This window comes from Mchenga conophoros, linkage group LG3, assembly GCF_057382185.1.
Source record: "Mchenga conophoros isolate Kocher_MC1m ecotype Shallow Benthic linkage group LG3, M_conophoros_male_GT1.1, whole genome shotgun sequence".
In the NCBI taxonomy this organism is placed as follows: Eukaryota; Metazoa; Chordata; class Actinopteri; order Cichliformes; family Cichlidae; genus Mchenga; species Mchenga conophoros.
Window position 1 is genome coordinate 36,719,446 of NC_140528.1, and position 14,594 is coordinate 36,734,039.

A 14,594-nucleotide genomic window follows, 5' to 3' on the forward strand; every position below is an offset into this window, starting at 1 on the left:
GACGAGTCCTCATCTTTCATACAAATATGGAGGTTTCCACCAGTATATCTAAGACCGGTGTAGCTCAGACATGTGACGCTTAACAAACAGAGTTCATTTCAAAGGATTGTAAAATAGCTGAAATATGTAAAATGTTATAACACAGAATATATCAGTATTTTTAACACATTTGCTTTATTAATAATAGCCTAATAAAAATATGAACATTTGCAAATTTACAGTTTCTAACCTGAGTATATGAGACAATAGGAGAAACCTACAGCCAGTATATATAAATGAACTGCAGCTAAACTCTGATTATCATTTACATTATGTGTGGACATACTAATATATTGTATATACAGTTTGTATATAAGGAGTTTTTTAAGCGGTCTTTTTCTTGAACGGCCCCGTTGCGGTATGTTAAATACCCCAATTCTTTCATCTGTGGCGATCGTGGCTCAAGAGTTCGCCTTGTAATCAGAAAGTTGCCGGTTCGAGCCCCGGCTTGGACAGTCTCGGTCGTTGTGTCCTTGGGCAAGACACTTCACCCGTTGCCTACTGGTGGTGGTCAGAGGGCCCGGTGGCGCCAGTGTTCAGCAGCCTCGCCAGGGTGGCTGTGGCTACACTGTAGCTTGCCATCACCAGTGTGTGAATGTGTGGATGACTGGTTGCGAAAAGCGCTTTGGGGTCCTTAGGGGCTAGAAAAGCGCTATACAAATACAGGCCCTTTACCATTTACCATCTTTGGGCTGAAGGAGAAACAACACTCGGTGTATAAATGGTGTATAAATGCTCAATCAAAAATCTCTTTATTCTATACAATTCTTTCTATACAACACTTTGAGCATTACCGATGTCCAGACGGGAGATGTGCACAGGAGGGTGTCTGGCAACATCTCGAAGTGTCCAACAGTAACACAGACTCTTACAGCTTTTTCCCCCTCCCTTCAGGGCCATAAAGCCTAAACCCTCACATTCTTTCTATTTTACAACGCCTAAGTGACGGCCTTGGCTTCCTGTTTTATCTCCTCCTGATGAGATGGGGCAGAAAAACTCTACAGTATGTTCTGTTCTCTTTGTAATCAGAAAAGGAAGGCCATGATTCTACACAAACAGCATTTCTTATAACTCAGCAGTAAAATGCATCATAAAACAGTGTAATGATTTCACAACCTTTAATCAAAGGCATAATGTGGCCTATGGCCGTACAATGATTCAACAATTATTTGATTAGAAGTATAAGGTGGATAAGATGGTGTAATACTCTCACAGGTAAGATGGTGTAGCTTCACCTTCCATCTCTTCTGCTGAGGTCGGGAAAAAAAGACATTCAGTGATTTTAGAGTAAAATTATGAAGCCACTACACAGTGTGTAGATGTGTATGCCTGCTGACCTTTGACCTGCCGGGCCAGGAGACGTGGTCCTGCCAGTCCGATACCCAGTGCACCAACTGGAGCTGTGATCAAGATGGCTAACACCGCTAATGTTAGCACGTCCGAACCAAACTTAATTAAGGCCTCGTCCCCTTCCTTCCTCGCCATGTCCAATGCCTTGGAGCCAATGGCAGCCTAGCACATACAGACATAAATAACTGCTCAGGAGAAGTGCAGATTAACAATGAAGGCATGTATCATTAAAGTCACAGAGGTGGTTTTAATGGAAACAACAGTACTTTTTTAGTTCTTAGTCATAACTGAGGAAGATGTATAGGACCTTGGGTTTCATGACTAATGAAAAACTAGAACATGTTTATGAGATTAACGTAGTAATTTAGGTTTTCGAAGTCAATAAAGAGAATTCAGGAGCCATGTAGGTAGTTCTAATCAATTCAATCTAGTGATTTCAGTGGTTTATAAAACACACGATGTGTGTGGATAATTTTAGTGGCTGTTCTGGACACCAGTGGCATTTTAGGAGTGTTAAGAGACGTTATGGATCCTTTAGAAGTTTCCGGATAAGTCTGAGGTGCTTCTAGTTCTGGTTTAATAAAGTCGGGTACATTATTCTTGAAAAATGAATATCTTCTAGCAGTCTAATATCAGGATTACACACTCACAGACCTGCACAGTAGCTTTAGGCAGCCAGGCCACAGAAATGAAGAGCTTCTCTTTTAAGTTGAATCCTCCATAATGAACCAACAGGAAGGTGACAAGTAGACGGATCACCAGACCAATAAGAATGCAGGCCATACCCAGACCTAAGGGCATAGACACAACAACAAAGAGGAAACCAGTATCTTAAATTTCCTCAAGCAGTGAAATGTTTTGCTCTGCAGGTTAAAGCTCTTTGATTACTGGGCCCACTGGGCTCCTAGTAACTGAGAACAAAATCTAGAAACAAATGGAGCAAAGTCTAACTGAAATATACTGGTAGTATAATGTTCTTACCCACAGTACTTGGGCTGAGTGCTTTAATCGTGATCTCAGCTCCAATCAGACCAAAGAGAAGTGGCTGAAATACATCCCATGACCGACCAACTATTTCTGCTACTGGTGCCTGATTGCAAAGTTAGAGATACCTGGATTAACCACATTCCATGGTGCCAGCCATTAAAAGACATGTTGGTTTAGGGTAAACATGACAAAATCCAAGGGGCAGGATGCAGGTTAAAGTGATCCTGATATATGATACCTTTTCAGTCTTCCAGCCCAGTGCAGCCAGGAAAGCCAGCACCAGTGTACAGAGACTTCCAGCTCCAGCAAAACCTATAACATTACAGGTGAAGACTGAAAATGTGGACAGACCCAGCAACATGAGGGTCCTCCTCAATACCAGATCCTCCTGCGATCAGACAGAAGATATTAAAGACACATTTTATGAACAATTAAAAAAGGAAAAATCATATTAACATAAAAATGTCAAACCTGGTCATTGCTGGGGAAGCAGTACAAGAACATGCCCAGGATCATACCAGCTACGATGCCTCCCACCACCTCCAGCAGACCCTTCAGTATGTTCATCCATGTAGAACCTGCAGGACAAACACAACGAGACCATGTAGACTAGAAAAAACACAAACCATAAAGCACAGGACAGAAAAACTTTCTTTGACCTGTAGAGAAGGCGATTCCCAGACAAGTAGAGAATCCTGTTATGGCGAGAATAACATCAAAGCTTCCAGCTGCAAGCAGGAGGGTGGGGATTCCCTGAAGAACAACACACAGTGACATTAGAGCTTTAAATGTTCTTGACCCTTTGGAAGCTCTTGGGTTGGTGAAGCTTAACTATTAGTCAGTCCTGAAGGAGCCTTGAGCTCTTTTGGGTGATTAGGAGTGTCACTTTCATTTAAATAAACTTCAAGTATTTTAAGACTTTTAGTAGTAGCTGTAGCAGCTACTACTAAGTAGCTGAAAGTACTTGTGTATTACAAGCTTATGAATTAATTTGGAGGGATAACTGATAAGGTTTACAAATCCTTTAGAAGGCTATTGTTACTGAATCACTATCCTATTAAAAGCATAAAAGGGATGCTCCTGACACCCCTCCACCACCCATCACTTTCTCTCAAGACCAGGTTCAGATGCAAATGAGGAGACTCCACTCAAGCAAGTCTGTGGACCAGGCGAAGTGAGTCTCCGCATCCTCAAGGCCTGTGCCCCCCAGCTGTGTGGAGTCTTCCATAAACTGTTCATGCTGAGTCTGAGTCTGCAGAGGGTCCCAGTGATGTGGAAGACATCATGCCTCGTCCCTGTACCAAAGACGCCACGTCCCAGTGGCCCCCAGGATTACAGGCCTGTGGCACTGACCTCCCACATCATGAAGACCCTGGAAAGGCTCATCCTGCACCAGCTCCGACCCATAGTCAGACCACATCTGGATCCCCTTCAGTTTGCTTACCAGCCTTGTCTCAGAACTGAGGACGCCATCATCTACCTGCTTAATCGTGTCTACACCCATCTGGACCAGCCGGCGAGCACTGTGAGGGTCATGTTTTTTGACTTTTCCAGTGCTTTCAACACCATCAGGCCGACCCTCCTGGGTGATAAGTTAGCAGCGATGCAGGTGGATGCTTCTCTGGTGTCCTGGATTGTTGATTACCTGACAGGAAGACAACAATATGTGCGTCTCCCACAGTGTGTGTCTGACAAGGTGATCAGCAACACAGGGGCACCACAGGGGACTGTCCTCTCCCCCTTCCTCTTCACCCTCTACACCACAGACTTCAGCCACTGCACAGAGACCTGCCATCTTCAGAAGTTTTCTGATGACTCTGCGGTGGTTGGATGCATCAGCAGGGATGATGAGACAGAGTACCGGGCTGTGGTCGACTCCTTTGTCACGTGGTGTGAGCAGAATCATCTGCAGCTCAACGTGGCAAAGACCAAGGAACTGATCGTGGACTTCAGGAAAACCAGGAAACACTTGACCCCTGTTTCAATCCAGGGGGTCAGTGTTGACATTGTGGAGGACTATAAATACCTTGGAGTACACACTCACAATAAACTGGACTGGGCTAAAAACACCACAGCACTTTACAGGACGGGCCAGAGTCGTCTCTATTTTTTGAGGCGACTGAGGTCCTTCAACATCTGCCAGAAAATGCTGAGGATTTTCTATGAGTCTGTTGTGGCCAGTGCGATCCTCTATGCTGTTGCATGCTGGGGGAGCAGGCTGAGGGTCGCAGATGCCAACAGACTTAATAAACTGATCCGTAAGGCCAGCAATGTTGTGGGGATGGAGCTGGACTCCCTTAAGGTGGTGTCGGAGAGGCGGATGCTGTCCAAGATAAAGACAATGTTGGATAACACCTCCCACCCACTCCATGACATGCTGGTCAGTCACAGGAGCACGTTCAGTGGGAGACTGAGATTACCGAAAAGCACCACTGAACGACACAGGAAATCTTTCCTGCCTGTGGCCATCTCCCTGTACAACGCATCCACTTAACACACTGTTTGCTGCTACAGCTACACCCCTGTTGCACATGCTCTTCTTCTTATCCAGCTATTTATCAATAAGTGACTAATGAGTGACTAATACCTTATTGATAAGTGATCAATAAGGGATCAATAAAGTATTCTGATTCTGCTTAAGCTTGTAACTTTGTAGAAGGTATTAAGGGCCACAGTGGGTCTCCTAGAGGTCACTGTGGGTCCTTGTAAAGGGGCTAGGACACAATTAGGAAGCTTAGCAATCACTCAGAATGTGTTGATGGAGCTAGAGCCATTACAGCAGTTCTAGAGTCCTCTAGAACTGCTGTAATGGCTGTTATTTTTAGGTTATACTTGCTCTGCATAAGCCTACACACATGTTTTCTCATTTCTATAGACTCATCTCAGGCTCATCTCTTTTTCCACCCATACGCTGCCCCTTCTAGCAGGATGAACCTTTCATTAGTCAAATGTAGTGATGATAGTAACGGGTGATAATTTACCTTCTCCACTCCATATCCTTCTCTCTGCAGAAGCAGCATTGAAGGAAAAACAACTGCTGGAGAAACGGCAGCCAGTACAAAACTGCACAAACACACACACCACAGATACAGTGAGTGTCACTTTACTTAGTTTGGATCAGCCATACAGAAAGAAATAGCTGCAATTAACATGCAGAAACCACCTGTTTAAAGTCTGTTTAAGAGATTCCAACATGTCAACTAAAGTATTGACTAAGACCATTGTGTGTGTGTGTGTGCAAATTACCCCAGTATGAAACCCCAAACCCATGGCAGACCCAGCAGGAAGTGAGAAACCACAGCACCAATGCAGGCTTCCACCATACAGGGTCCAACTGCAACACGTACGCACACTGCTTTCAGTCGACTTAAAGCCTGCATGCAAACAAGGATTTAAGAGACTGCATTTGATTTTCTGTGTGTAACTACCAGCATGTCAGGAATTGTATGCTGCTACAGTATTTGACTGTTCGTGCACCTCAGGGTTGAGGCCCAGACCAGCTCTGGTCAGGATGATGGACAAGGCGATGTTCCTCAGAGCTGCAGACCAGTGAGTGTCAATAAAGATGGCGTCTGTTATGTAAGGAACGTTACGCAACAGCAGACCCGCCAGCAGCATACCTACACGCACACACACACAAGTTTGTACAGGCATGCTGTAGTTGTAAGGACCATAACTAACATAATGTGTGGTAGCACTTTGTGATATGGCCTGTGACTGAGGGTGTGATCCCCCTAAAATTAAATGGAATTTAATTGTATTTTATTTGAAATCACAATGTACGTCTAAGTATCTACATATACTTACTGATAGATACTGTACATAGGATAAGAGAACAACAATTCAAGTTTTACTGACATGAAGAAATAATAAGCAGTGAAGATTTTCAGGTAATTTAGTGGAAAAAGTTTGTATGCATGAAGTACTGTTAGGGATGCAGGCTGTATTATAGAGTGGATTAACATTGCCTTTATACTTTCCTATTATGCATTATTTTGGTGTTTATCATGGATGTTCCAATATTCAAATGTCCATTTATGTCACATATGAGGACTGTTCTCCTTCTCCTTATAAGAAAATAAAATAGCATTGTACACTGAATAGCAGAGGCCCATGTGAGAAAACTGAGCCAAGTCGAACTTGACTTTTTCTTTCACAACCACCGACCACAACTTTCAAATGGACTACAAAAGAACTTTAGTAAAACTACAAAAAAGCAAAATATGTGGCAGCTTTTGTGTTTGTGTTTTTCAAACAAAAGCTGCTACATAACATTGCATACACCCCTGAAAGTAGAACATATTTATAATGCAAAACACTGACTGAAAGCAAGTGGTTGGATTGATGGAGAATGGATCATTCTCAAAGAGAGAAATCGCAGCACCCCCTAGTGTTCTACCTGCACAATTGCAGCACATAACAGCGCTCGAGTATAAACGCTGGGAACTTGCATGTGCTACACTGTAAGCTCTACATTTAACACAGGAAGTATTTATTACGTTTTACATGACCTCTATTAATCTGGATGAGACTACAACACAATAAGTTACTGGGCTGTACCAAGTAGCGGAGGAAAGGGGGGCAGTGTGGGCAGCTGGATCATTCCCACCAGCTTCCCTCCCAGCACGGAGCAGATGAAGAGGATGATGATGCCGAACAGGTTCCCTCCAGGTAAACACTCTTTTCCCGTGATGGACCAGACGACTCCGAACAGCAGAGCAAACAAACACACTGCAAGCAGACGGGAAATCTTTTAGACTCGTTAAGTTTCATAGTTTCTCTATTTCTCTGATAGTATGCATATTCACAGTCAGTGTTGGGGAGTAACGGAATACATGTATCGCCGTTATTTAAAATACAAAATATGAGTAACTGTATTCCGTTAAAGTATACAGCATTGTCACTGGAAGTGGTTTGCATTGTTTATATATTTATATTATTTACTGTAGATACCGATTAAAAAGGTTTTATGTTGTGAAAAACTGAAATCTGGAAATTAGAATTGGTTTGCCTTATTTTGTTGATGTTTTTACAATGTACAATTTTTGGATACTCGACCCACTTCTGGTCCTTGGGCTGATAATTCTCACATTATGAGTGTTTGTTACCTTTAGTGATGAGCAGGTTGACGAGTCCCTGAGGTCGAGGACATCTGTCCTTCAGACTGATGCAGGGCGCGCAGCATGAGGAGGGTGACTCAGATGATGGCATCGTCATCTGTCCACACACAGATTTTTTTTTTCTGTTTTTGATTTTTATTTAATACATATGATCAAGTTAGATAATTGGACCTTAATCACCTGATCACACTTGCCTAGATACTGCCTGGTAATGCCATGGCAACCACTAAATGCTAGGGAAAAAATATCTCAACAGATTACTGCAGTTTGCATAGAAGACTCCACCTTGTCTGAAATATTGCCGATTATCGGACATTTGTCTTTCAAGTAAAAGTTGTGCCTTTTTATTGCAACTTCCAACTGACAAAGAGCACAAGTTGCAACAAATTTCAGCTAGAGATTGCTAGCAACTACTTCCTTTTGCAACCAGTTTCATAGTTACTACCTCCTGCTACCACCCACCAACCGGATGGGAAAATACATTTTTTTTTAGCAATTGATCATTTCCAGAACATTGCCAACCAGTCTTTATGTCTTAAGCTGGGCATACACTGTGCAAGTTTTCTTTTTCTTCAGTCGCGTTATTCAGCTTCTGCTCTGCTTTTGCACAATTGACTCGCAGGGTTTAGAAGTTCATAGGTCACGATGCAGGGTCTCACACTATACGGCCCGATGCTCAGATACGACCTGAGTGCTCACACTGTGCATCCATAACATGAAGCTTATAACACAAAATCTGTCGCTTGCTCTCCCTCTCTGTCTTTCACTCACACAGACACACACACCCAGTGGTCCTAGCCTGTTGGGCGCCCTGGGCGAACACCCCCTCTGCCCCCCCCCCCCCCCCCCCTCCACACACACACACACACACACACACACGCACACACCTCATACATATGAAGAGAGAGAGAGTATGCATAGTATGCAAACGGCTACTAAACAGACATCATACTTCGTCATGCAATGAGAACAGGACAAATCAACAATTAAAATTGACTAATTAATATTATATTATTGTATATATTGTTAGGAGTTTAGTCTGTTACTGTTGCTATTTTTACCATTTCTTCTTGGAGTAACTGTAACCCACATAATTTCCTTAGGGATTAATAAAGTATTCTGATTGTTTCAGGATGACCTGCCATTATCCAATCGCACATCTGCTTACCTGTATCTTTTGCTCGTTTCTCCTTGTAGGAGCCATAATTACAGTTTTTTCTGAATGCTTAAACCCTAACTGTGATTCCTGTAGCACAGTTTCTAAAACTATTCAGACTTATAGCAAAACCACTCACTGAGTTTGCAAAACTAAAAGCACAAAAACTGCTTTGCACTCAGTTTGCAATTTTGTAACACACACTTTGCAAAACGGTAGGCACAATTCACTGCACAACACTCAATTACCAAATCTCCAACACACTCCTAGCAAACGTATACACATGTATGGCTATCATTAACACTAATTTGCCAACTGTCTGGCACACTTTCACATGTGAAAACTTTTTTAGATAATTAGTCCACTTTGCAATCAGCCTAAGCACTATAATACAGGTAAGCTGTGTGTGCGGAGTACAATGGAGGGAGCAGAAAGAGTGAGAAGTAGAGGAGGCCGAGGAAGAGGACGTGGAGGTGAAGAAGTAGGATGAAGAGGACGACAAGGACAAGGAGGAGCAAGAGGAAGACGAGGAGGGGGGAGAGGAAGACGAGGAGGGGGGAGAGGAAGATGAGGAGGGAGGATAGCAAGGGTAAGAAGAGTAAGAAATAGAATTGCTGATGACATCAGAGCTACAATAGTGGACCATGTAATCAACCGTGGAATGACCCTGAGGGTAGCTGGCCAACGGGTCCAGCCTAACTCGAGCCGCTACACTGTAGCAAGTACCATAAGGACATTTTGAAATGGGAATCGGTTAGTACAGTCACTTCGCACAAAGATTTGTAGCACTGCCATATGCCAATGAGAAACACACCAATACCATTGATGTAAAAATACTGAAGTTGTTACTTTACAGAATTGCTAGATGACCAGATGCTCGGGGCAGAGGAAGCATGTTCACTGCAGACCAAGTAACCCATATAGTCATTATGGCGATTGCAAATAATCCTATACTTGGAAATAAACACTTGTGTTTGTTTTGATGTGTTTGAATAAACACCAGTACTTGAAGTTTGGATCCCTCTATGCTTATGGATCTATGACAGAAGTAGCTCAAACTGACATAGCCTACCTTGTGCACAGAGAAAGCAAAAGCCAGATGTGTTTTGTATTCATACCATCAGTGTGCAGTTGGCGCATTGTGTGCTTAGTAGATGATGGCTTGTGTGTACTGTTTGATACGGAAACACCATTTTTACGAAGGTGTGAAGAGTTAATCTAGCTGTGTTTGCTTTTGCAAGAGAACTACAATGTTTTGATTATTGGGTGACAGGTTTTCTTATTTGTGTGAAGAGTTTTGCAAAATTAGCCAATAGTTACAAAAAATGTGCTTACGCAATCAGAAAAAACTGTAAATGTATTGAATTTTAAGGATCACTGGGTTTTCATTTGTTTGGTTGCTATGGTGATGTGTAACGGGAGTCACGCGGGTGCTAGCGGTGACATTAAGAGGGCGTTGTCAGTTTGTCTTTCACTGGTTTGATTTTAACAGAGGGCTGGGTCGCCGTAGTTTTTGTTGACCGCAGCACAACGAGTTTCCCCTTAATTGTTGCGTTAGAGCCTGTGATGTTTTATTGCTCTGTAAACTTTTCAAGCACTTTAATAAACAAGCAATTCCACCTCTCGCATTATGGCGTAAAGTTGACAGCGCGTCAGGCAAATAGGCAAGCTCAGTCCCCGGCCTCTAGCGACTGAGGAAGTCGCTACACTCCTCCTCTTCTTTTCTCTGTTTTTAAACTTTAAAAACGGGTTGTGTGTGAGACTTTAAATCAACAAAATATAAAATATACATTTTAAATTGTTATTGATCCCTTTACCCCGAGTCCTAAAGTGTATATTTATTGTTTGTTTACTTGCACTGCTGTAACTGGAGCCTCGTCGTCTCGTCTCACTATATCCTGGACTGTATGTAGCGGAGATGACAATAAAGTTTACTTTGACTTCAGCAGCGAGCAGGCGCACCGAGGGCTCTCGCGCTCACTTTTCACGTATAGAATTTCAAAAAAACATCAGTGCAAATTATAAGTGCTCATCTGTCCACATACATTTGGCCTAAACCTTTATAATCACAGAGTCTGGAGCAAGAACAACCGCAACACATGCATATGTTTTCTATAAATAGCCTTTCAGGGGTGACTCATCAAGCCCTCACCGTGGTCGTGCCGTCCAGCTCCTCCGTCTTCCTCCGGGGCATTTCTCTGTCCTCTTGACCAGCCTGAACTTTACTCCCCTTTACCAGGAACAGGTGCATGCGCGCGCGCGCATGTGTAAGAGAGAGCGCTAACTGGGTTAGAGACATGGACTGTGAGTAAGGTGGTGTCCTTTATCCTCTTCTTGCCAAACCTCTTAAAGTGGGTGCATTTCATGGTCAAGAATTATTAAGACCCTAAAATGTACTCCATATAATTGCTGTTAACATTTAAAAAATGCTAAAAATAAAATAAAATAAAAAAAGCTAAAAAAAAACAACAACAACAACTTCTTAAAAGGTATAAACATAACATGATAATGTGATTTACAGATTTTTCATGCTCAGAGATCTCTTTAGAGATGTAATTAAATAAAAATAAAAGTAAGAGGTAAGACACAGATTTTCCAGCACGATGGAGCACCGTGCCATAAGGCAAAAGTGATAACTAACTAGCTCGGGGAACAAAACGTTGAAATTTTGGGTCCATGGCCTGGAAACTCCCAGATGTTAATCCCATTGAGAACTTGCGGTCAATCCTCAAGAGGCGGGTGGACAAACAAAAACCCATAAATTCTGACAAACTCCAAGAAGTGATTATGGCAGAATGGGTTGCTATCAGTCAGGATTTGGCCCAGAAGTGATTGAGAGCATGCCCAGTCGAATTGTAGAGGTCCTGAAAAAGAAGGGCCAACACGGAAAATACTGACTCTTGGCATACATGTCATGTAATTGTCGATAAAAGCCTTTGAAACGTATGAAGTGCTTGTAATTATGTTTCAGTGAATCACAGAAACAACTGAAACGACGACTGTAGACTATTTCGATTCAGAAAAGTTTAATTATTTAGCCTTGTTGTGCAAACAAGCCTGCATAACTTAATACATATAGAATTTGAAAAGTAACAAATGTTATCTAAAAAGTTCTGATGAGTTTTGGCAAACATCGAAGCAAATATCAATAGTGTCGATACCAAGTCGGCATCGGTATCGGATCGATACTAGCCTGGTGAGATTGATCCTTTACTTTGAGTTCTGCTTGTTTACAACGCTGTGCAAAGACGAAACAGCCAGGTCGCTGTGTCAGCGGAGAGCAGGCACACTTTGCTCCCTCTCCCCCAACGTTATGTTTCGGTGTTGCGCTGTCACGTCACGTGACTTAGACATTTTGGGGGTTGTTAAGTTGTTTACATATTAATTATATTTTCACCAATTGTTTTTGTTGTTGAGAATTTTAATTGTAATTTTTGTATTATAGTTTATCAACAGCATTTGTTTTAATTTGTTTACTGGTTTGCGTGCACTTAAGATAAAAAACAAAACAAAGATCACCACCACAGCAGACCCGATGGCTTTTTCATGGTTCACAGCATCGTTTATTCTTACAATAATCACACGGTCGCCGTAACAGTACATTCAACGGCTGCAGCTCTCCCACTGCCAGCTGTACACATCACCACCACCAAACCTGCAGTGGTATCGCAGAACACACCCCGCCACATACCCCCATCGCCCACCAACCTGCCAACACAGACGATGATGCAATTCTACACTACAATCACCTCCTCCATCACCGTGTGGTACGCTGGAGCCACTATCAGGGACAAACAGAGACTGCAGCGTGTTGTGCGCTCTGCTGAGAAGGTGATTGGCTGCAGACTCCCATCTCTGCAGGACCTGTACACCTCCAGGACACTGCGGCGTGCAGCCCGGATCTCAGCTGACCCTTCTCACCCTGGACACAGTCTGTTTGACCTGCTCCCCTCAGGCAGGAGGCTCCGGTCCATTCGCACCAGAACCTCTCGCCATAAGAACAGTTTCTTCCCCTCTGCTGTTGGACACATGAACAATAACCGTATGACTGTTCCCACCACTAACACATGACCCTACGCTGTGTTCACTGCATCATTCCATGTTTGGCACTGATCACCACCTGCACTCATGTATATATCATGTATATATATATCTACTTAGCACTTTTTATTTTTATGTTCATTTAAGCGTGCCAGCCTCCAGCTAACCCCGAGCCGCACGCTGTCCACCCTTACAGTAATCACACGGTCGCTGTAACAGTACATTCAACGGCTGCAGCTCTCCCGCTGCAGCCGTACACATCAACACCAAAAACAACAACACGAGCAGAAGTTGACGAGCAGAAGCAGGAAACACACATGTCTCTTTGTGTTTGTTATGAGACTCAGGATGGTTCTGAATCTAACTTGAGATATTTGAAAATGATATCTAAGACCAACACTGCAAGTTTGGAGACACACAGTGTTTATCTGCATGTCCCAGGGTTGGTTTCACATGCTACTAGTATGTGTGGGCTGAAACCCATTAGTTGTAGCTGTGTGATAATGGTTTGGTACCAATATTACATGAGACCCCCCACGAATATATAACAGAAATATTAAAAAATGTGGCCGTATGCTCGTCCTCCTCTATCCTATCCCTTTTATTGGTTGAATATGCGGTGTAATGGCTTATTTGACGCCCTGTTTGCGGAGTGACTGATTTGCTGGAGTAGAGATTTTAGTGGTTCTTGTTTTTGCTACGTTTGCTTGTTTGTTTTTTATTGCAGTGACCGAGGATAAGCCAGTACCCACGGGACCTCTCTGGTGGTGGAGTCCTCTTCCACACTGCTTTTGCTACACAGCAACTTGGGTGTAAAATTTTAGGGTATTGTTTTATTTTTTGTTTTTTCTTCTTCTTTGGTACATAAATGTTGGGTCTGCGCTTGCAGGCCCGCTGGTTGAAATGAAACAACCCCCCATTGTAAAACCATAAATGGTGTGTCATAACAGTTAAAGCACTGTGTGCGAGCATGTGTGTGTGTGTGTGTGTGTGACATCCTGCTGATCACAAAGGGTCATCTCCTCTCACCCTTTATATGGCTCAACTTTAATGGTTCACTATATACAAGCACAGATGAGCTCTTAAATGGCTAAGAGTGATCATCCTTTACAGATAAGACAACCAGAACCTTTAGATTGGAATGTGCCTGCAGTTTAACACTATAGCCAATTGCTTCGATGTGTAGGGGAGGAACAGAAGAATATCTAAACATGCAGTTTAAGGCAAGGTTTACAAGTGTAAGTGCAACAATGACAACATTGATCAAAATGAACATAACAATGTGATTTTCCTCTAATGGTCCTCGCTGTTAGTCCAGCTCAATATTAGGCTGTTTTGCGTAATTTGGGACTCTACTATAGGATGGCCCTCCCACACTCATCTTTTATTGTGATCCATGCTGAAATTGTTTAAGGAAAAAAGCGAATATCTTAAAGGTATCTTAATACTGAAACCAGACTGCCTCTGTGTATTTTCATCTTCTAGTCGGTTTGTTTGAAAATCGCCTCTGTCAGTGCGCCCCAGAGCAGCTGTGGCTGCAACGTAGCTTGCCATCACCAGTGTGAATGTGTGTGTGACTGAATGTGTAAAGCGCTTTGGAGTCCTTAGGGACTAAGTTAAGTGCTGTACAAATACAAGCCATTTACCATTTATATTTCCTACGTTGAAATTCCTCTAGGTGGCATTATTGCATTTTAATCATATCCACACCACACTTGTTTTTCACAATTTGCAGTATGCTTGTTTTCTTAGCATTAACTCGGCTTTTGCTCGTTTCCTGTTCACAACATCTACTCAAAAAGCAAACAACCAAATGAAACAATCTGCATTAAAGCAATGGATACTTTTATCACTGGGTTTGTATGGGTGTGGGCTTTTTGACTACACACAGCTGGCTATAT

General features: G+C 42.7%; 2 protein-coding genes across 3 annotated transcripts in view; both read right to left on the reverse strand.

The window, feature by feature from the left end:
• The window catches only part of LOC146578426 (T-cell surface protein tactile-like), a 553,052-nt gene that overhangs the window by 406,090 nt on the left and 132,368 nt on the right, over nt 1-14,594 (reverse strand). The window lies entirely within an intron of this gene.
• On the reverse strand, nt 232-11,111 carry LOC146578461 (sodium/hydrogen exchanger 9B2-like). 2 transcript variants are annotated; one of them, XM_085268672.1, is made up of 13 exons: nt 10,805-11,111; nt 7,485-7,593; nt 6,937-7,107; nt 5,854-5,996; nt 5,623-5,750; nt 5,358-5,439; nt 3,036-3,129; nt 2,848-2,954; nt 2,615-2,764; nt 2,371-2,479; nt 2,044-2,180; nt 1,377-1,551; nt 232-1,286 (listed from the first exon to the last, which is right to left on the reverse strand). In XM_085268672.1, exons 1-13 carry the CDS (start codon nt 10,949-10,951, stop codon nt 1,249-1,251), a joined length of 1,590 nt encoding a protein of 529 aa, XP_085124798.1. In that variant the 5' UTR covers nt 10,952-11,111; the 3' UTR covers nt 232-1,248. The 2 variants fall into 2 exon arrangements, with proteins under 2 accessions (XP_085124798.1, XP_085124797.1); XM_085268671.1 differs by having other exon boundaries at nt 232-1,289.